The sequence below is a fragment of the Phoca vitulina genome, unplaced genomic scaffold (assembly GCF_004348235.1).
Source record: "Phoca vitulina isolate PV1807 unplaced genomic scaffold, GSC_HSeal_1.0 scaffold14, whole genome shotgun sequence".
Classification (NCBI taxonomy): domain Eukaryota; kingdom Metazoa; phylum Chordata; class Mammalia; order Carnivora; family Phocidae; genus Phoca; species Phoca vitulina.
Window position 1 is genome coordinate 29,774,079 of NW_022589717.1, and position 24,352 is coordinate 29,798,430.

General features: G+C 36.2%; 1 protein-coding gene across 1 annotated transcript in view; it reads right to left on the reverse strand.

Moving 5' to 3' along the window:
* Positions 1-15,859: 15,859 nt before the first annotated feature.
* The window catches only part of DCHS2 (dachsous cadherin-related 2), a 248,112-nt gene continuing 239,619 nt past the window's right edge, over positions 15,860-24,352 (reverse strand). The window contains exon 20 of the mRNA XM_032413042.1: positions 15,860-23,932. Coding sequence (XP_032268933.1) covers positions 21,312-23,932 — 2,621 coding nt within the window. The 3' untranslated portion in view covers positions 15,860-21,311. The remainder of the gene's footprint in view (positions 23,933-24,352) is intronic.

The following is a 24,352-nucleotide window of genomic DNA, read 5'->3' on the forward strand; positions in this document are numbered from 1 at the left end:
GTTCCCAGTCCCCCAGGCTAGAGGAATGCAGGGACAGAGGAGTCACGGCAGAAGGCTCTCTCCTTCACTGTGCCTGGGACTTGAACGGGTCACTTAGTTCTCTGAGGCTGTGTCGGGAGCTTGGGAGTTTCCAAAGCACCCTGGGGCACACTTCTAGAGGTTTGTAAATATCACGCAGCTTTTTAGGTTCAAGTGCTTCTACCTTATGCTGGGCTGAAATTTTGTGCTGAAAATATTAAACTCTGTAAATAAAAATAATTGTAAAAACAACAAATTGTTGACATCAAAATGCTGTTTATCCTTCTTTGTCCTTCCATGAGGTATCTGCCCTCAGGCGCTGCTGCTTTCATGGGGGGGTATTATGCTCCATTATTCTAAGAAGCTGGGAGTATTTAGAAAGGAAGACCCACAAGAGGGGCCTCCTCATTGTGTAGGCTGGGCTCCATCTCAGGTAGATGCAGTTACAAAAACAAAAACACCTTTCAAGGGCAAATATTCCTATGGTAGCGGGCATAGAACAGCTAATTACATCTTCTAAAAACTATGTTTATAGAATGTGAGCATTTGGAAGGGCTCCTGAAGATCATTACTCTCCACCCCTAATTTTAAGTTGAGGAACCAGGTTTACAGGCTGAGTGATTGCATCAGGCCATGAAGTTAGAGGGTGGGACCTGTACCATAGTTCCTAGCTGTCCTCCCAAACTGTGCTCCTTCCAGCCGTCTCCCTGGCCAAGGGGAAGGGAATGGGTGGGGGGACAGAAGAAGAGATGCATAGATTATTTCTTCAGAAGGTCCACCAAATAGAAGAAGTAATTTTGTAATATGGGGAAACTGTAGGGAAAAAATATATTTAAAAATTCCCTACTAAAAATTGGCATCATGAATCAGGTTTCTTCTCTAGAATTTCTAGCTGTTTCTATTGACAACTTTATTTATTTACTCCCATAGCATTCTTTGCTTTTTTTCTAAGGAAAAGGAAAGTTCTTGATAGTAATATTTTGGGGATCGAAAAAGCTGACAGATCAAAAACACAAAAATGTGAACAAAATTGTTTTTAAAATTGTGTATCTTTCTAAATTTTCTTACTTTTTCTATAGGGTCAAGCCTATAGATGAGCCTAGGATGAGTATTTAAAACTCTTTTAGGCAGTATTATAATATATTTATAGTTATATATTTATATTATTTATTATAAATATTATATTTATATTATATATTAATAAATATATTTATTTATATTTATATTTATGCAGTATTATAATATATCAATGAAGTTCAAATTGTGGCAAAATCAGCTTTTGACTATATTTCAAGCAATATACCATTTCTGTTCCTTGAGGAATTTGCAACCCTGTAAAAATTTTCCTTACCTCTCTACAAGAATGTCTGTAGTTTCTCACTAAAAATGATCAAATCTAGAGAAGTGGTCTTCCTAGATGAAAGAAAAGATTCAACGTATCATGCTTTCTCTGTAAATATATTTGCTAGTGGAGTGCTCATGTGTATTACCAGATGTGGGCAAATTCTAGTGACAGTTACCGTGGAGAGTCTTTTGATAAGAGGCCACTTGACATTATTAAATGTCAAACTTCAGACCCCACAGAAATCATTGGCTTCTAAAGTGGCTTGACTGCCATGAGAGAAAGATATCGGGCATATGTGATGCCGATGTTCCTATAGATTCTGTTTTTACTTCTAAACTTGTTAGGGGTGCCTGGGTGGCTCAATAAGTTAAGCATCCAACTATTGGTTTCAGCTCAGGTCATGATCCCAGGACCCTGGGATCGAGCTCTGCATCGGGCTCCCTGCTCAGCGGGGGGCCTGCTTCTCCCTCTCCTTCTGCTCCTTCCCCTACACATGCTCTCTCTCTCTCTGGAATAAATAAATAAAATCTTTAAAAATAAATGAATAAACTTAAAGTTAATGCTCCTTTAAAGAAGATAGCATAATGTTGATGGAGCACTTATGAGCAAGACGCTGTCCCAAGTGTTTTACATGGTTTGACAACCTTATGAGGAAGGTGTTATTATTGTCCTGATCATACTACTGAGGGAATTAAGGCCCAGCAGGTTAAGAACTTGCTCAGGTGACACAGCTCATAAGGAAGTCTGCTCTTTTATATAATACTGCCTTTTGTCAGAAAAATTCCATACATTATTATCATTGTTCCTAAGAGATAACAATTTTATATTATTAACTAATATTCTACTAAATGAAGAAAACGTGAATTGTTAAATTATCTTAAATCAACTTATTATCTCTAATTGTCCCCTTACAATGAACAACAATGGCAATGACAACCGTTATGATCATTGTGGACTTCTTTTTAATTATGTTATGTTAATCACCATACATTACATCATTAGTTTTTGATGTAGTGTTCCATGATTCATTGTTCGCGTATAACGGGTATGTGCTATGGTGAGCGCTGTGAATTGTGTAAGACTGTTGAATCACAGATCATTATGGACTTTTAAGATGATCTTTTCTTTCCAGTGAAAATAAATTGTCAACGTTGTTGCTTTGGTCTGACTGTGTGCTGTCCCTGTTCACATGTTGAAAATGGAATGTCCAAGGAAGGGTGGTCTCAGGTGGAGGAAAGAGTAGAGGCAGGTGGGAAGCAACCTGAGTGCTGCTCTAGAAGGAGGATCGGCCAAGGAGGGGCGGGGAGGTAAGACACATTCCATGGCTCATTCCTTGGCCACATAAGTCTCAGAGAAATGAAAATGAGTATTTACTACCGCCTCCTATTGTCCAAAGGTATTGTCCTAGAAGACATTCAGAGTGAGTGCATCGACAATAGCCTGTCGTCACTCAGGGGACATTCTGTGGTCTTCACCTTGACTTACAGGGGGCCTTTCCTGTGTTCCGTTAGGTACCAGCATTTCAGAAGGGCAGCCTCCTCTGAATCTTGATGCATTCATTTATGTCTCAATTAAGGAAAAATGACATCACTTTCGAGAACGGGTCTTCTTGAGGAGTTAATTAAGTAAATGAACTTACATGATTGAACTGGCTTGTCAAATGGCATCACAACACACTTCACAGGGTACAGAGGTGAACAAATGTTTCCTCTTAGACTCCGTCCCTCCTCCGCCGCAGGCAACTTAATGCTTAACCAGTATTACCTATCTTCCTCCAGCTGCGCTATCTTCCATGGTATGGCAGAAGGTTCTGCTGTGTATCACTTGTTTTCCTCTTCTTGCTCAAAACAATCTGCTTCCTTCTTAGAAAAGAGCTTCGGAAAGGCCGATGTGGAGGTGGGGAGCTGTGGGGGTGGGGAGGACGTCAGTCCGCAGAGCTGCTTGTGAACAGTGGACACAAAGCGGTTTGCAGGTGGAGCCAAGCTGTCTCCGCACCCAGTCTGCCCTGCTCAGCTGCGGACGGGCTCTTCCTCGCTCCACCCGTCCCCACACATTCGTTAGCGCGGCATAATGCTTTCGGAATCAGCACGGGTACACTGGGAACCTGCCGCTTGCCAGACTCTGATTGTGGGCTTGGGATAGTTCATCCTCGTGAGAAAATTGGGGCTTGCTTGGACATGGTGAATACCATACCCTTTCGTTCCAGCCACCTCTCCTTGAAGGAAACCTCATGCTCCAAAGGGCCAGTAGCCGCTAGGCATCCCTTTTCCTTTAAAAGGAAAGGGACATGGAGTTCCATAAATGTGATGCTTCCCTACATCCAGGATGGTTTTCTGACACTTGTAAAATAGTTTCCAGCATACAAAGCACTTTCGTATACATTCTCATATTTTTAAACCTCTTTCCGTCATTCTGGAGGGAAAGCGAAAGTGACGGTCGTGCTAGGATGAAACATCTCTCTCTATAATGCTGGACCAAGGAGCTAGACCCTTAAGGCAGCCCATTTATTCATGGAGGTGCCAGAGTTTAGGGAGAAGTATCAGGTGAGCAGCATTTAGCTGACAGGACACATTCCCGGTTATAGTAAAAATGCCCACATGATACGAAGCCTCAGCTTTTTCCCGGGAGGACGACGGCAGCTACATAATGAGATAAATATTCTGCTGCTATCCCTACCAAACAAATCTCCCAGATTTGGATTGCTTTGGAGACGTACCTCCTCTTATTCATTTTTTACACAGGGCAAGTAAAAACACAGACGTGATTGGGAAATCAAGGACTCAGCTTCCAACAAATGCAATTAAGGCCACAAACAAAACTACACTTAATTACGAAATTGGACTGTGACATGATTATTCCCTGGGTGCTTTCTATGGGTCACTTGCCAATCAGAAAATGCCACATCACATTCATCACAGAAACAAGGGACTCTTTTGCTCAAAATTAAAATGTGTATTTAAAAAGCCCCGGCAGTTCTCAGGTTCTGTGGTTCGCCCCTAGTAATATTGCGCAGTTCCATGATTGCGTTCGCTCTACTGGCATTCTTTGTAATGTGAAAGAAAAGAAAAATCATTGGCAGGAGATGCTGATTAAAGCATACTGCCCAAAAAATTTTCCACAGCTCTTGAATGCTTGGATTCATTGCTGCAGTTTGCATGGAGAAAGCACTGTCCTTTAGAAGACAAATCAGTTTTTTGCGAGTTCGAAGTCGAAGTGTGAACTTAGATAAAGCCATGCTTTTAAAGGAAAATCCTTTTATGTGATGTTGATATTTGTAATCAGTGCTATATGTTTTCAATTTAAAAATCTTACTAACAACCCAGCTCTGTGAAAGTTTTACTATTTCGCCAGATCTGCTTCAGACTTTTCAAAGTGGTAAAATATTACAAACACATTTGAAGACCCAGGGCCTCTCTCCTCCGATGGTAAGCATCAGTGTGAATTTGTTTATTTTCCTAAGCATATATTTATACTGATGCTACACATATACTACATATGCATACAGCGATAGAGAATTTATATAGCCCTGTTTTGTCATGTTTTAAGCTTTTTATGTAAGTATATCATCTGATATTTGTTACTCTGCAATATAATGTTTTAGAGACTTATTCATATTGAAACAAATAATTCTAGCTCACTCATTTTAGCGATTAGCATTATGAATATACCACACGTATTTGTCAATACTCCTTTTGAAGGCCAATTATGTTGTTTCCAGTTTTTGCTTTTAGAAACAGTCCTGTGATAAACATTATTATATGTCTCCTTACATGCATAAGAGAGATTGTCTCTAAAGTATACCTAGAAATGGAATTAACTAGGTTGTCAGAGAGAATATCTCCAACTTTACTAAATATTGCCAAATTGCTTTCCACAATGGTTATGACAACTAACAGTATATGAAAACTATAAAATTTCCACACACATCGTATGAAAGTTCCTGATTCTCTACATTCTTACCAGCATTTACTACTGTCAGATTTTTCTATTTTTGCCAGTCTGATTGGGGTGTAATAGTATATCTCATCGAGGCTGTATATGATTATTGACCATACGAGCTTCCTTTCCTTGCCCATTTTTCTATTAAACTATTACTTTCTTATTAACGGTACAAGTTATGGATATCAAGCCTTTTTTCATATGTAGATTGTAACTGCCTTCTTCTGGACTATGGATTCTTTTATAACTTTGATTGTATAGTGTCTTTTTTCAATCCTCATTCCTAGTTTTGAAGTAATTATATTTATCTGTCTTTTTCTTGTGTTTGTGTGTTTTGTATCTTGTTTAATGAAGTCTTCCTTACTCTAGTCATATTCTCCTATATTTTCTTTTCAAAGTTTCAAAGTTTTAATTTTTACTTTAATTTTGTATGTAAGAGGAAGAGATTCAATTTCATTTTTATACAAATAACTTATTAATTCAGCACCATTTATTAAATTATCCAACCTTTCCTAATTTAGCAAACCATCTTCATATGAGATTTCCATGCATATTTTTTATTCCTAGGCCTCTCCATTCTATTCCATCTCTTTATATCTGGTAGGAAAAGTGACTCCTTCCTCCCCATCCTATCTTTTTCTTCAGTCCTAGCTCCATAATTCTTGGATCTTTTCTCTTCTGTATGAATTTTTTAATTGCATTGCCCAATTCTACAGAAATGCACACTGGCCTTTTGATTGAATTGCTTTGAGTTTGTAGATGAATTCATAGAGAATTACCATCTTCAAATTATTGAGTCTCCCCTTCCATTCATGCCTTCATTTAATTAGGTCTTTTATTTCCTGCAACGATATTGTTAAAAACTTTCAAAATGTCTTCAAGATGTTGTGAGATTTATTCTTGGGTTTTGTATAGTCCTCATTGTTATTATGAGTGAGATTTTCTTCTATTACATATTTCAATCAATTATTGATGCCATATAAGGATGTTAGTGATATTTGATGCTGATCTCGTATTCACAAATTTGCTGAATTCTCTAGTAGGTCTAATAATTTACATATAGAATCCCTGTTTGGAGAGTGGTATTGTCTGTAAGTAAAGATTCTTTTGTCTTTTTCTTTCCAGACGTGTACCTCTTACTTCTTTTCTTTAGTCCTATTGCATTATATACAGCTACAGGTGCACTTTAGAATAGTCATGTAAGAGATCTTTCTATTATTCTTGACATTAATGGGTATGCTAATTCCAGAACCAGATCCCCGGTGACTTTCAAAGTGGTACTACTGTCAGTAATATTGGGACGTTGTAGAATAATCACTGAGGTGCGGGCAGATTGGTTCAGTTCTTACTCATGAGATTGGGTACTTACCTTCAGGTTCTCAAGTTCCCCAGCTTACTAACAGCCAAAATCCCAGGTGATCAGCAACCTATCTTTGCCCATCCTTTTATGGGGTGAAGGAGTTCAGCAGCCTGATGCAGCCCCGGGCATTTTAATCACAACTAGTAATGATTCTCAACTCACATAGACCCTTTTTAGCACTTCCCTGAATGTCCGTGTCTAGTAATGACTACTTCCTGGATAGAGCAAGCCCAAACTTCAGCCACGCCCTTCTGTTGAGTTTATGTTTTATTCTTGCTCAGTATCTTGGGAGATGTTTCTCTAGAATATATACCTAGAAGTGGAATTAACCAACTTGTGGGATGCAACATGTTCAACTTTACTAGATATTGCCATGGAGAGGATTATCTTGTTTTTGAACCTATGTCATTTTTTCCTTTTATTTTTGCTTAAAACATTTTATCTCTTGTTGCTATTTGCTTGCAGTGGAGACTGAAACAATGTGCAAACGTTCACAGCCTTTGTTCAGAAATATCATTGGTCCTATTTTTAAAATAAATTTCTTTGTATGTAACAAAAGGTGAGAATCAGAAGAATTATACTTAGTATGTGTCTGGTAAAATAATTCCTAAATTAGGAATTGCCTGCAGATCCCAATATAGGAAAACTACCTGTCCAATTGCCATATGGCTCATTTGTTGTTTGTTGAACGTGATTTGCACATATTAAAGGATTTTTAAAATGGAGCCAATAGAAGTTTATGATTAAAAAAAAAACAAACCTTAGACAATCACTAAATTCTACCCCTGAAACTAATAATACAGTATATGTTACCTAAATTGAATTTAAATTAAAATAAACAAACAAACTTAGACATTCTTAAGGAACTTTAAATTATGAGGTAATGTAGTGAAGGGGCTAAGAGAAGAGCTTCTAGTAACACCAGTGAGTTGGATTCCAAGCTCTACCAATTACTAACTCTTTAAGCCATTGTTTCCTTATTGGTAAAAAGGGACCATATTAGTATCTACCCTAAAGGGTTATTTTGAAGATTAAACAAAATAGAGCACACATAAAACATTTAGCAAAATGTTTGGCATATAATGAACACTCAATAAAATTTAGCTATTATTTATTTAAGTTCACAAAGGTTAATATATTTCCCTTTTATATCATCTGACAATCATCTGAAGCCTTTTATTTTCATTACTTTCAATTTGTCCATTTCATAAAATTAAGCACATATGCTTTTGGTAATTAGCATGTAGTACAGGGATTTCCCAGAGTTTTTACATAGGAAGGAGAATCTATATTTTTAAATAAATTAGATTAGAAAAAGTAAAACTTTATAAAATGAAGTCCAATGGATTTTGTCTCATTGTTGAGAACTACTTTAATAGTCTAACAACAGACAAATTATGTCTATTACATTACCTGAAGAGAAAAAAATAAGTGACAGATTAGAAATGACAGGAAAGGAAATAAGGTAATTAAAATGAAGAAGAGAAATCCAGTTTCAAAGAGCAAATGAAGATTCAGTTACTTACATTATAAGTTTTTTTTTACCTTTCACTTAGTATACAAGCAAACTCTACCCTGTGAAATACCACTTAAAACTGGCCAATTCATGGTTTAGCCAAAAAAGTATATTTGCAAAGTGAGCATGCAATGTGAAAAACAGCATCTAATTCATGGTGTTATGGTGATAGACTTCTGTTCATTTTAGGAACTGACCTTTCTCTGTCAGGTGCTTACCCATCACATGTCCTTACCTCTCTTACCACAAGCTTGAACATGGAGCCAGCGAATCCATCCTCCTGAACATTGTGATTGGTTTAGAGATTTTTTGGCCATGCAAATTGTTCAGTCAAATTTATCACTCATTTCCCTTATTGCTTCTAGATATTGACTCTTGTGGGAGATTTTTCCACTTTTAGCTTATAAAAGTATACACTCAGGTTTCCTTCTTGTGTTTACTTGTATTTATTTGTATGGCTTATCTTGGTGTGTAGTATGAAGAATAGATCAATCTTTTTTTTTCCCATGTGGCTCTCCAGTTATCCCCACCCCACTTACCAAGAAATTCTTCCTTTTCTTCACTAATCTGATGGGTTGCCTTGATCGTGTTATATTTCCATATGCAATTAGTTCTTTCAAGATAATTTGTCATTTCTCTTTGAATCTTTTTAGTATTTTTCCTTTTGTTTTATAGAAATTTTACTGTGATGTGTCTAGTCATAATTTTCTTTTCTTTTTTTTCTTATCATGTTTGGGGTTTGTAGCACATTCTGAATTGTGATTTAATGTCAGTTTTGTAAGATTCTCAGCCACCATCTTTTTAAATATTGCTTCCGGCCTAGTCTCTTCATTCTCCTTTTGAGATTCCAATTATACACATGTTAGATCTTTTAAACCATGTTCCACACATGTCTTAATCTCTTTTCAATATTTTCCAAACATTTCTCTAGGTTTTAGTCTGTATGTTTTCTTTTGATTTATCTTCTAATTTATTAATCCTCTCTTCATCTGTGTCTAATCTGTTAAACATACTTGCTGAGTTCTTTATTTTGATTATTGTATTTTTAGTAATTTTTAACAATTAATAATCAGTTATTGTATTTAATAATTATTGTATCAATCTTTATTGGTATAATTGATGTACAATATAATCCACCTATTTAAAATGGACAATACAGTGGTTTTTAGTACATTCACAGAGCTGTACAATTATTACCACAATCAAGTTTAGGACATTTTTGACTCCAAAAAGAAACCCCATGCCCATTAGTAGGCTCTCCCCATCTTCTCCAAATACTCCTAGCCCTAGGCCCTACTATTTTGGTTTCTGTCTGTATGTATTTGCCTATTCTGGACATTTCATATGAATAGAATCATACACTATGTGGTCTTCTGTGACAATCCATTCACTTAGCATAATGTTTTCAAATTCATCTGTGCTGTAGCATATGTCAGTACTTAGTTCCTTTTAGTTGCTAAATAATATTCCATTGTGTAGCTATACATTTGGTTTATCTATCAGTTAATTGATTTTGGCTATTATGAATAATGTTGCTATGAACATTCACAGACAAGTTTTTGTATGAACATAACTTTCATTTCTCTTAGGTATATACCTAGGAGTGGGATTGCTGGGTCCTTATTGTAACTCTATGTATATTTAACTTTTGAGGAACTCCTGGACTGTTTTTCATAGAGACTGCCCTATTTATATCACTATCAGTAGTATATGAGAATTCCAATTTCTCCACATCCTCACCAACACTTATTATTATCTGTATTTTTTTATTATAGCCACCCTAGAGGGCGTGAAGTGGCAGTAGTATTTCATAGTTTAGAATTTCCTTTTCCTTTTTTTATAGTTTAAAAAGTTTTTTTTCCCTGATTTATAGTTTTTTATAGTCCAGTTCTCTCCTGAAGTTCTCCATATGGCATCCAATTTCTTGAACACTTATTTTAAAGTCCACATAGGATAATGCCAGTATATGAATCTCCTGTGTCTCTATCATATTTTTTCCTTTAGCTTTGGCCATGTCTCCTTTTTCTCAGTACACCTAGCCATTTTGGATTCAATGACAGATATTGTTATGAATAATCACAAAGTTTCAGAATAATTTTATTCTCTATAGAGGACTAAATATTACTTTTGACAAGCAGTGAGAGTAGGGGCAGATCACCATATGCAAATATGTAATTGATTTTATTCAAAGCTTGGCTACAGGCTTCATGAGGGCTTGTTTTTTCTGATTTACTCTTACTCCTGTGGTAGGTTTCTGGGAGTTCCAATTTATAATAGGCTGGTGTATTTACCAGAGCCTGTCCTCCACGATTGGACTTTAACTCTAATTTTTGTCCCCATAAAATTGCCAGTGGCACTTTTTAATCTTTCGATCTTGCAGCTGACCTTTTCCACTCAGCCTCTATGGGGTCTGAGACACAGTACATCAGGTATACCTCTCTGTGTTTCTGTTCTCTCCAGAGTCATGGTTTCTCAAGTCTTCACTACCTTGGCAGTTCTCTGATGCTTCTTACACACATGAAACACAAAACTGTTTCTTTTTCTTTTCCTTCTTATTATTACTCAGCTTTTTACTTATTCTCAGCAGGGCAGTTGCTATATAACAAGCTAATCCATCATTACAGGAAGGCTTTTCATGCACCTGGATTCATTTTGGATTTTCTATTTTGTTCTATTAGTCTATCTAGTCATGCACCAATACCACCCCATTTGAATTATAAACTTTGTGATATAATTTTAGATCTGATAGGGTTAGTGCATGCATAAACACTTGCATGCACAGACACACACACACACATTTTTTTTCAGTGTTTCCTAGCTATTCTTGTTTGCTTTCTTGTTTATTCATCCAAATAAACTGTATAATCAAGTTATTTAATTCCAGAAAAATTTGGTATTGGTATTAGGATCAGGTTAAATTTGTAAATTTATTTAGGAACAATTGACATCTTTTCAGCATTGAATCTATTCAAAAATATCTATTTAGGGATGCCTGGGTGACTCAGTCGGTTAAGTGGCTGCCTTCTGCTCAGGTTATGATCCCAGGTCCTGGGATTGAGTCCAACATCTGGCTCCCTACTCAGCGGGGAACCTGCTTCTCCCTCTGCCTGCTGCTGCCTCTGCTTGTACTCTCTCTGTCTCTCTATCAAATAAATAAATAAAATCTTTAAAAAACAAAAACAAACAAACCCCAAAACATCTATTTAAGTCTCCTCTGTGTCCTCCAGGAGATATTATAACTTGCTTCACATAGATATTAGGTGTTGTTAAGATTTTACTTAGATTTTTTTTCTGATATAAATGAAATTTTCTTTTCCATTCATCTTCTAATTGATTATTGTTCATATATGTGAAGAATATTGATTTGATTTTTGCATATTAATATTGTATCTTCCAACTTTACTGAATCCTTTCATTGTCTATATAGTTTTCCATCAATTATTTTGAATTTTTCAGAAAGATAGTATATACAAATAAAGTAGTTTTAACCTTGTTATTTCAAATTCTTATGTTTCTAACTGCTTTCTTGTTTAGTTGTCCAGACTGATTTCTAATTTCTGCAATATTAGCTTTTGGTGGAGATAACTAGGCATATTGTCTTATTCCTGGCTTTTGCAGCAAAGGGTCTAATGTATCTTCATTGGGGAAGATACCAGTTTTGGGTTACATACCATTATATCATTTTAAAGAAGTATCTATTATAAGGATGTATCCATTAATGACTACTGAGTATTCTTTACATAAATTTTGTTAAGCACCTTTTGCCATTAAAGAACATTTTTGTATTATTTTTTTCTTCATAGCTCTATTAATTTGATGAATTCTATTTATTCTTTGCTGCAAAAGCCAAGAGAAAGACAATATGCCTTATATCTCCACCATAATCCAATATTGTAGAAGTTAATCTGTACAATTAAACATAAAAGCAATTAGAACATGAAAATTTCTTAAAATTTAATTATCTTTGTTTTTCTGAAATAAATTCCTGATGTTATGATGCATTATTTTTTAACTTTTGGCTAATGTTTTAAGAATTTTCCATACTTGTTCATAAATGGGAATAGGCTACAGTTTTATGTTTTGTGCGATATTTTTAGGTTTTGACATCAATTCTATATTCATTATTTTCCGTGCTCTGGAATAGTTTAAATAGTATTTGTATGATCTGATCTTTAAAGGTTTGGTAAAACTTCACTATAGAACTATCTGTGGGAAGATTCTTTACATCTTTATTTCATTTTTTAAATTTGTTCTGTTTAGATTCTGTATGTTTAATAGGGTCAAATTTGGCAAATCATATTTTCCTAGAAAATTAGCTATTTCTTTTAGGGTTTCAAATGAATTTGTGTAGAGTTGTGGAGAAAAGTGTCTCTTGATTTAACTTCCTTTCTTTTGACAACTATCATTATTCCCTCTTTGCTATTTCTTATTTTGTATATTATTTATTTCATATACTATTTTATTGTTTTGTATTTTCTCAATTTACGTAACTGATTTAATTGATTTTTAAAGAACCAATTTATTTATTCATAAGCTCTGTAGATTTCTTTTTGTTTACTTCTTTTTCTAACTCATTAATTTGTTCTTACCTTTAATTTCTTTTTTTTCTTTTAAATTTCATCTTCTTTCTAATTTTAATAACTTTTACCCCCACCTGGTATCTATAAGGCAATTAGCAAGTATTCTATTCCCATATACTTTTTTTTTTTGCCTCCATTTTTTTGTAGTTGCAATTTATTTCTATTGTGAGGACATATATTAAATATATACTATTCTACCACCTTTACATCTACCATCGACTCTATAGTTAAATATATTTAATGTCCTTATGGTGAACCTTCCCCAGTATTTCTCAGTTGTCTGAATTCATTCCCTAGTTGATCCTTCAGGAATATTCCTTGAGGTTTTGCATATTCATAGCCTCAAGACAGATATACTTAAAGATAAGTTTAGGTAGGTACACATTTTTGGCTTCCATTATCTTCAAGTATTTTAAAAACAGTACCCCACAGTTTTTTGGCTTAAAATACTGCTATTGAAAAGTAAGTCAATTACATTATTTCCCTGTAACTTGGCTTTTTTATCTGGAGGTCCAAAGGATATATTCTTTCTCTTTGAAGCTAAGAGATTTTTAAAATATATCTTGTTATTAACTGCTGTCTGTTGATTTTTATATGGTACACCTTTTTTAATATGTAGATTCAAATTTTGGATTTTGTGTGGAAAGCCTTATTAAATTATGGTTTTTATGTTTGTTCTGTTTCATTTCTTTAGTTTCCTCTTTGGGAATTACATTTAGACATGTGTTAAATCATTTTTTACATTCTGCTAAATCTATCAACTCTAAAACTCATTTTTTCAATTCCATTTGGTGTTTTTCATTTTTTCCTTTCCATTTTTCTATTTCACTTACTATAGTTTCATTAATGTCTATTAACTTTTTGTTCTTTCCAGTCTAGTCTTCTGAATTTTTTCTTCTATTCTTAATTGTTCATTGAACTGTTTTTCACTTAATGTCTTCCTCTCGGCTAGTCTTTTTTATCTCTGAACTTTTCTGATTGATTACACAACCTTTATAGTTTTTATTGTTTTCTTAATTTCCTTTAGCTAGTTTTGAGATATTAAGTCACAATTTTCTTTGATCTTTTTCGCCATATTTTCTGATGTGTCTCCACTGTACACTGGCACATCATTCAGAGAACTAGTCTGTTTGCTTACAATATATTTTATATTGCAATTATTTTCTGCTGCTCATGCTTTACTGAGATGGGACCTCTTATTTTAGGAAGTTACTGTGTGGAGTGGTGGCAGAACAGGATAGCTTTCCTAGATTCATGGCTCTAGAGTCCCCTCTTCTCTTTTTTTTTTGCAAAGTACTTATAAGTAGGACCTCACTGTATCATCTACTTTCTCTGGTCCCCTTTCCTGTTTTGTATCTAGGACTTCTTTCCCTTTACCAATCATATAAATTTAAATTCTACTTTCAGTAGACTTTACTTAGTGTGGGATTCTGTTCTTCTAGAAGTTTTGATTGTGTATTTCTGGAAACTCTGGGAACTTGGACACACCAGCATAATATAATTTATACTTTAGTCTTTCTACGCTCATCTGTAGTTAAGTAGGAGCTCTTCAGCCCTTTCCCAGTTTTGATAGTTATTCTCAGACCATCCTGCTAGGTTTCTGCTCCAAGAACAGACTTTACCTTAAGTAGGTAAGTACTTTTGGTGATTCTTTGTTTTCAGGCTCAAAGAAAATTAGAAATTCCTACTTTCTCCCCTCTGTTACTGCTAATGGTGCTTTTAGTTACCGGCTCATATTCTAGAATTTGTAGGAATGATTTCACTTTTTGTTAAAGATGATGTCCATTTTACTTTTACTGTTCTAGATTCTCTGGCTGTTTGGTAAGGTGACTGGGAAGATTTAAAAATCTACACTAATGTTGGCATGTTGACCCAACTACAATCTAAACCACTTTCTTTACTTGGCTTTTGGGATTTTGGACTACCTTGCTTTTCTATCTCTCTTCAATAGTTTTGCCTGAGAATTATGTGCTGGATCTTCTTTCTTTCTTTCTTTCTTTCTTTCTTTCAAGATTTATTTATTTATTTTAGAGGAGAGGGAGGGGCAGAGTGAGAGGGAGAGAGAATCCAAGCAGACTCCCCACTGAGTGCGGAGACCTGTGCAGGGCTGGATCCCATGACCCTGAGATCACGACCCAGCCAAAACCAAAGTCAGATGCCCAACTGACTGTGCCACCCAGGTGCCCCTCTTCTTTCTTTTTCTGACTTTTTGTTTAGTGCTTCAGGAGTCAGTCCTGGGATCTTTTCTCTATTTACACTTACTCCTCAGTGATCTCATCCAGTCCCATGACTTTACTATCCATAGTCTGATGACTCCCCAATTTTTTTCCTATAGAAGCCTAAATTCTCTTAAACCCTAGACTCATGTCTGATTTTCTCCAAACCTCACATTCAATTCATTATCAAGAGCTAGCAACACTACTTTCAATATATATCTTGACTCTGTTCACCTCCATTATAACACCCACACTGAGCTACAATCATCACTAGCTGAGATTACTGCAATAACCAATTAACTGGGGTACTATGATTGCACTAACCTTCTCCCACCCCTTGGTTTATCTTCCACAAAGTAGCCACTTACTCTTTAAAAATATAAATCATATAATATCACCAGTGATTTCCCTTAACACTTGGAACAAAATCTGAAGCCTTTTATCCCAGTCTACAAGGTCCTATAGGGTTTGAACTCTAGTTTCCTCCATGATCTCACTTCCTACTCTTCCTACTACTCTTCCTCCCACTAGGTTCTAGGCCATGCTGGCTTATACTTTCCCAAACACTCCACATGGCTCTGACCTCAGGGCTTCCATACTTGCTGACACATGTAACTTCACTGCTTTCCCTTTGGCTCTTTCCATGGCTCATTCACTTCATTCAACTCAAACAACATCATATCAGAGACACCTCTCCAGAACATTCAATCAAAACAGTACTGCTGGGGCGCCTGGGTGGCTCAGTTGGTTAAGCGACTGCCTTCAGCTCAGGTCAGGATCCTGGAGTCCCGGGATCGAGCCCCGCATCGGGTTCCCTGCTCAGCGGGGAGTCTGCTTCTCCCTCTGACCCTCCCCCATCTTGTGCTCTCTCTCATATTCTCTCTCTCAAATAAATAAATAAAATAATTAAAAAAAAAAACAAAAAACAAAACAAAACAAAAAAAAACCAAAACAGTACTGCTATATTCCCCTACCACTTTGTCAATCTCTTCTTTGGTTTTCCCTGTATCCTTCTTTAGTTTTCTTTATATTGTAACACTTAACATTACTTGAAAGCATATTTTTATTGTTATCTCCCTCAGTAAAATGTAAGCACTGTAAACACACTGGCTTTTTCTGTTCTGTTGATTCCTATATTCCCAGAGCTCAGATCCATACCTTGTACCCAAGAGGTACTAAGTAAATATTTGTTGATTAAATTTATGAAGCATTTCTCAGTTATTATTTCTTATAATATTAATTCTATAATTTCTTATAATTATTTGTTATAACTTGTTATAGTGCTTTCTATTATTAGGTGCTAAGTTCAAATTTAGTACTCTACCTTTGCTTTTATGTTTAAAAAAGATCTTTCTCACTTTTATTCTGTGCTTTTCTTCCAGTTCTTATGATTTAATTTTAATTTTTACTCATTAATCTGAGTAGAATTAATTTTTTTTATGGTATGAGGATAAATAACTTCATATTTACCTCCTACTTAGTATACGTTTATTAAATACCCTGTACTTGTTTAAAATATCACTTTTAGCACATACTAAGTATATGCACACATAGAATATTTTCATAAACTCCTCATATTGTTTTTACTTTAAATTTTAATACATTTTGATTTAAACATTCTAGGCATTTCTACAGAACTGCACTCCCTTTTCATATTGATAGAACTTGATTCTGCCAGCCATAGGGCAGGCATGGTTATTACAGGATCTGAAATTAAATGAAACCAATGTGTTTGGTCATGTAATGTTGCTGTCTCAAACAATGTGTTTTTGAATGTCATCAATAACTTGTTTCTATTATGTCTAAAACTCACAAGAAATGTATGAATATTGTAAGGAAGGGAGAAAGAAAGAGAAAACAAATCAGATTACAGAAAAATTTCTAGTCACTTGATTTTATCTAAAATATCCTATAATATTTTGACAAGATCTTACAGTTGCTTTCTTTCTGTCTTTTGACTGGCTAAATCACAGAATTATATTAGAATTCCCACCTAATGGGTTCAAGGCCTATGTATCACACCCTCACCTTACAGCCCCCCCATGCCCATTCACATATGTACTCATTCATTCTCAGAAACATCTGTATTTCATAATACAAGTGGAGACCAGGCCTTTGCCCTGAGGGTTTACTATCTAGGAACGAAATCCATGTATTTAGCTTTCTAACCAAAATAATGCTTTCTCATTCAAGAGATGCACTTGTGCATCTGTTATTTATTTGGTATGCTTTCTCCCTCTCTATTACTCACTTCACAGTTTTGGTTTAGCAAATATATTGGGTGAAATGAGGAAAATTATGTAGACCAAAACAGTAGGAAGTGCTAAATTGTCATCAAATAGCCAAGTTCTGAGTTTACAAGTGAAAGGTATAGTCTGATACTCCAGCCACTTTGGGCTGGATCATACTAAGACTGCCATAATTTTGTTTCTAATAGACACATTTCTTTGATCTATGTGGAATCAAAATAATTTATACCACCAGAATTCAAATAAAATTCACAATATTTGAAAACTATCGACCATGCCTGTGTGTTAATCTGTGGTTTAAAAGTTATATAAAATGTGATATTTTAATATAAATCACAGCTCTCAGGCAAGCACTCATTTTTAAAAAGGATGAGCTACCAGAAAAAAGACTAGGTACTAAAATTCTATATTCTGTCCCAACTGCTTTTTAAACTATCCATTGCTTGGAATATGTGTAAAGTCACCTACTAAAAATTGTGTCACTCTCAATGCCAAAGTTATGTGGAGTGAGCAGGTAAAGTAATCATTCCCAATTTTTTATTCTATAATTCACACACACACACCCCAAAACCCCGAAACAAGAACCACAACAAATTCACCTTTTCATGGTAGAATGTATTCTAGGTCATTGTCATGTAGCTTTAGGTTCACAACTTGATAAACCTAAATTTTCAGATAATGAAGGGAGATACTTAAAAGAACAGAAGGGAAGAAGGGGAAAAGAGATTCCAAAAAAAAAAAAAAAATTCCTTGACAAGATGAACTTATGAAGGACAAACGACTCAGTGACATCTTTACACTGAAAAATAGTTTTTGGTCCTAACCTTTTGCCTTCTTGCATTTCTCTACCTGTGCCCTAAACTATTGCTTTTCAGATTGACTCTTCTATTTCCTCTTCCAGCCTTCCTTCCTTCTCTCCCTCTACCTCAGTAATGGATGAAACCTACCTTCAGTGACTCATGCTGGATGCCCAGTCTTGGTCAAAGCCAAGCTTCTACAGCTTCACTGATCTCGGTATTCCTCTTGGACAGAATGATTTTCCATCCTAACTCTCTTCCTAACTATCCTCATCCTAAGGCTATGACCAAACAGATGGCGCTATAGACTTGGGAGCTCAACCGGAACATGCTGTGACGATAAACCCAATGCATTTATCCTTAATATCCTGCGAGAATCCAGCAACCGGATTCACTCCATGTACCTCACTGCTTTGAAGTGGATCATCATCTTAGATCCTTTTAATTATGTTTTGTGTTTTTTAGCTAAAGTTAAGGTATGTGTAAAATGGCAAAGCAATAGTTTTAAAATTAATAATTCATTTTCATCCCTGTAACTTGTGGAAAACACAGCAAGGTGGGTTCTGAGGCTGAGGGTAGAGGTGCTGAGAAGCACAGCTCCTGTCTCAAGTGGACAGCCATCCCAGACTAGGTATGTGTACGTGCAGGAAGCCAGTAATTTATAGGACATTTTAATATTCTTAAAGAACAGTTAAATGACCAAATCCCTAAAGATACAGAATTTTTCCCCCTTTCTTTGCCCAGGAATCTGTTTTGGAAACCAATTCAATGATTACTACTAGGACATGGAATCTTGATATCCATTTGGTACTGATTTACACCAGTATTTTGAAGCTGCCAACAAGAAAGTCCAGAATTTCAGGCAGCCAAAATTCCGCAAGAGACAACTGTCTTTTATTTTATAGCTTATGAATTTGGGGCTTAATATGATTTTCCACTAACAAGTTCTGTACCCCCTCCAGAGTGCTAAAGCCGGTGTGTAGATCAGCAAAGTAACACAGAACATATGAAGCAAGTTAATATTAAACTTGAAGGAAAACTATACAAATTAAATTGTTTACTCAGGAAAAAAGCACTCTAGTTGAAAGGGCCGACATAGGATTGATTGCAAACACTTAGCCAGTGTGTTCACATTTTCAGTTTTAACTCCATTAGCAGCACTGTTTGGTGGTGGTGAGGCATTGGATACAGTATAATAAAGTCATCAATTAAAAATCCACCAGATATTAGTAAGGAAGAGCTCTAAATACCTCATGTCTTCTGTTTTTATTAAATGTCTAGAAAAATGCAGAATTGTGTCTAGAGTGGGTAACAAATCACAGGCCAATAACTCAGGGAAGAATTAGATGGATGACTCTTTTTTAAACATAAGTAAAATGAAGAACTTGTTTAATTAAAAACAACAAAATGTTTTTGGTTCCTAGTAATAAATCTGTTGCAAAACAAGACTTCCATATATAATTAGGAAAAAAAAATTAGTACAGGTTTTCTTTTGTATGCTCAAAGTAATTTTTTGAAGGAAGTCAAAGAGAATAAATATTGGAACACTGAAATGATTAATTTCTTTAGGAAAACCATGAAATCTTCTTCCCTGTATGCCATGAAGAAAAGGAGAGACATGCATCCATCTTTTAATATTTAAGTGTTCCATGACTAAATGACTTTCCCTAGAATTCTAGGCTCGTCCAAAAGCCTTCATGTTTCATATAATTTCTGATGTGGTTTTATATGCTTGTTCCCACTCTAAGAATCAGCAGATATATAATTAATAAAATCAGCATAGGAAGCCTTAGAATTATTTATCTACAAAACCAGATATCAAACATGGCATCTTGCAATGTTTTCTAGTTAAGAGAAATTAGGTACCTCACATAATTTTACAGATGAGGCCTATTGAAAAAAATAAAGGAAATATTTCTACAGCAGAAGCTCACACTAACTAAAGAAAACCATATTAGATGCCTTCTAGACTTGACATTAGAATCCTAAACTCTTATCCCAAAGCAAGGCCACGTTGCCTACCATGGATGACTTCTGGACCATCAGCAGCATCATGCCCTCTGCTTTTCTGGAAGGGATAAGAATCTTTGATGGATTCTCAGGCTCACCAGAGAGAAGGATATAGCATTATATGTAAGCACCACACAACACCACTATATACCTGAAACAGTAGCTGTACAAAACAATTATTTTAACCATGTTGTCAAATTGCTCCATCTAATGACAGTTAAAACTAAAGGTGAGTATGAACAGATGGAAGAGAGACTTCTGACATCCATTCTTAACTTTTATAGTAGAAATATTTATATAAAAAATCTTCAATTAAAAATATAGTGCTAAATTACTCTATGGAATTTATTATTAGCTAATAACATAATTTTATCTAGGCAAACTTTTAAAAGTGAGGTTGAACGGATAAATTATTTCACACCCAAAGTTACTGTATCTAGAAGAAAATAAAATGAAGAATATCTACAAATTAATCTTTAAAATTTAATTTCTATACCTGTACGATGTTATAAGACAGAGCATTGAAAAAAAAAAATCATCATTCTCTTTGTAAAGAAGGCCAAGCAAATATGTCTTGGGTGGCAGTCAACCATATACTTATTGCTTCTAACAATCCTGGTCCTCTATCAAGACCATGCATTTCTGGTTCACTTAATCAGGAATAATTTTCTTATTTGGCACAGTTATGACAAATTTCATTCTTAATTTCTCATTAGATGTCCAAAAGACACCATATTAAAATTCAAATTACGGCAAAACTCCCTAAATGAGGTATATGGGGAAAGGAGAGAGATACAACTCTAAACATACTAGATCTACGGAAAATGACTTCATTTTAACATTTAAATTTATCGTTCCCCATTTCCCCTCTCCATTATTTTCTGTCCTACATTCATTCCTTATTCAGTCTTAACTAATCTATTTTAAGTATAGCAGTGTAATCAGCAGTAATGTGACCAGACTGCACTATACTTATTTTCCATTTATTTTCATAGAAACATTTTGGCAGTCAGTCTAGCTCATGGTGTTCTTTGGAGATTTAATCGTACAGAAAACCAGGTACGACAGAATATACACTACTTTTATATACAAACTTGAGTCCTGAGAGCAAAACAGAAAGGTTAAAAGAGGGGGGTAACTTCTCATTAAGGCTGGAAGAAATTTGAGAAACTTAAATGAGGAGATTCTGCAAACCCTGACTGCATTTTAACCAATCCTGAAGAGCTAGCTTAAGAATGTCTTGTTCAACCGTTCATGACCGATGGTGACATCACAATCAGGTTATATTTGAACTTCATCTTCTGCTTTAAGTTCACGGCATGTACCACTCAGATGTGTTCCCGACGATTCCCCACGTGACAACCGTGGGGTCACAGCAGGGGTCTTTGCAGTCAGCAGGAAAAGAGATGGAGAAAAGCTGGGAGTCATGGCTTCAGGCAGAGAACTGAGATGGTAGGGAAGGGGGGAGTGTGGGTATTTGTGAAGCACTTGCCCCGGGGTTCTGGCTGGCATTCTTGGTGGAACTGCTTTAAGCCCGGGCTGGGCTACTGCGGTAATCAAAGGTGGTGGGAAAACCAAAGATGTCTCTTTAGGAATGCCAGTCGTCTGTAAATGTTGGTCCTTTAGTTTCGCAATATCGTTAAATACCGAGGCGAGAGGTTGGAACTTGGGTTCCCAGCTGAGGAGATAATCCCAGTGGTAGTTGCCTCTCACATCGTGATTAGAGGTTCTCTGGGTGGAAAGAGCCACGCACCCTGCTTCCTGATCCCCTGAAATAAAGACGGACTCTCTCCTGACATCAGCCCGGATGCTCTCTTTTACCCGTCTCTTCTTTAGTGTCTGGGGTAACACATTATTTTGAACATAGGTTATGCCACGGCCTTCTCGATCTTCTTCCTCAAATGCATGGCTGGTTTCTGCTGTGTCAGCAGTGACCACCACATCGGTTTCTCCAGACAAGCAGGAGAGCTGGTCCGAGTCCCTTGGGATTCCAGAGTCTGGGACCCTGGACTCCCGGTCACTCAGAGCTGAGCCAGCGTCCTTTCTGTAAGGATGCTCGTTTATCCTCTGGATTTCCTTATCTTCTGCAGTTTCTCCTTCCACAGAGCAGTGGCCACTGGAGTTTGAGTGCCTGTACAAATTCACAATGTCCTTCTCCATGAGACTTATTAAGCTCAACCACTCAGGCAGGGAGTCCGCGGGCACCACCGCGTTATTGTCCTCGTTAGTCTTCTGGAAGGGCTTGAGCATGCTGCCCTCTGTGGTCAGTCTCAAACTGATATCTAAGGTGGACGATGTTTTCTTGTCTTCGTAATTGTTGGCTGCGTCTTTTTGTTTATGTCTTAAAATCAGTACAATTAGAATGAAGATGAGTGTCAGAAACCCTAAAAAGGAGACCGTGAGGCTGATTGAAAAGCCGCTGCCAGATACTCCTGAGTATTGTCCTTCTGAGAAAGAAGACATGTTCACAAAAACAGTGCAGAATGTAAACTTGGAGTCCGGTTTGGGGCTACGAGCGATGATTTTCATTTCAATGGTGTCTTGTTCACGGAACTGACTTCTTATTAGGGGAGGTGCTCTAGTTAAATAGATGTTTCCGTTCGTTTTATTCACTAAAAAGAAAGGAGATGGAGCGTCCAAAGAGTACAGAACAACTCCATCAATACCCGCGTCTGCGTCTGACGCTTCCACTCTGCCGATCAGCTGTCTCACTTTATTCTTCTCTGGAAGGTTGAAAAAATACTCCTCTTGAGTAAACATGGGTTCAAACTCATCTATCCCTTCAATATCCAGCCAAACCGTTAAAGTGGCTGTTGAGTCACCTTTGTCTTTTGCCTGCACTGTGAGGCAGTATTTATTGTCATTTTCATAGTCAAGGGCTTGCTGAGTGTGAATATCCCCTGTTAAAGGGTCAATGAGGAAGGGGTCATGATCACGAGGCATCCCGTGAGTGACCGAACAGGGTGATAACACAGAATAGGTCAGTTCTCCATAAGGACCTGCGTCAAAATCCAGAGCATTTACGGAACATATGGTGGAGAAAACAGGCACATTTTCAGGAACAACACAATTTAAGCTCGAGAACATAAACTGAGGTGCATGGTCATTATCATCCAGGACATTGATAAGCACAACTGCAAACGAAAAATGCTTCTTTTCTTCATCTGAAGCTTGAACGGTTAAAGTGAATTTTGTCGTTTCTTCATAATCCAGAAGTTTAATCAAATAAAGAACTCCAGTTTTTTCTTCCAAGTGAAAATGCCCCTCTTCATTTCCAGAGATGATGTGGTAGATGATTTCTGCATGTGAACCCACATCACGGTCATGTGCAGAGACCACAGTGATGTGACTCCCCAGAGGGGTACTTTCCTTGACGTGGGCGTGATATTTCAGACTGTTGAATTTAGGAGGATTATCATTGACATCCAGTACTTCTATTGCTACAGTGGCTGTGGAGCTCAATGGAGGGAAGCCATGGTCAGATGCCAGAATGACAAGATTATGACCGTTAGCTGCTTCTCTATCCAGACTGTGAAGCAACACCAGGTAACCAACTTGCTTATAAGGATATTCTGAATGAATGAAACTAGTTTCCACATGGAAATTGTTCTGTGAATTACCGCTGATGATGGAATAATCAACATGTGTGTTTTCACGGGTCCAGTCATGGTCAATGGTTGAAAATGTGACAAGCGTGCCTCCAATTTGAGCATCTTCCCTCAAGCTGAGATTATAATATTCTACCGCAAACTCAGGAGCATAATTGTTCATATCTTGTATTTCTATCTCTACTAAGGTGAGAGCCCTCAGGTCAGGAATTCCACCATCACTGGCTTCAACAAGAAACTGAACTGTTGATTTTTTGTCCAGCAGTAATACAGGATTGATAGTAAATATTGTGCCTGAAAAACAAGACATAGCATTTTAATGCTGTGAAATTAAATTTTCAGGATCCAGTTGTCAGCAAACATTTACCAAATATTTACTAATAGGTTTAGTTATTTGCTAGATTTGTTATTTAAGTTACAACCAAGAGTAAATCCAAATAGAAATTTCGAATTTTTTATATTTATGCTTTTGTAACACTTAAGATCCAGAAGTAATACTCCTGGCATTCACTCTAGTAAATATATGAACCACTTGAAGATGACTTTGCCGAAATGTCTCTTAACTTTATTTTGTATAATAAGCTGCCCCATTATCTTTTTTTTTTAAGAAAATGTATTCTTATTTGAAAAATCTGTATCCCATTCTACTATCCATAGACACATGTATAGAGACATTCTAGTATAAAGATATTGATTCTGGAAATACTGGTTGAC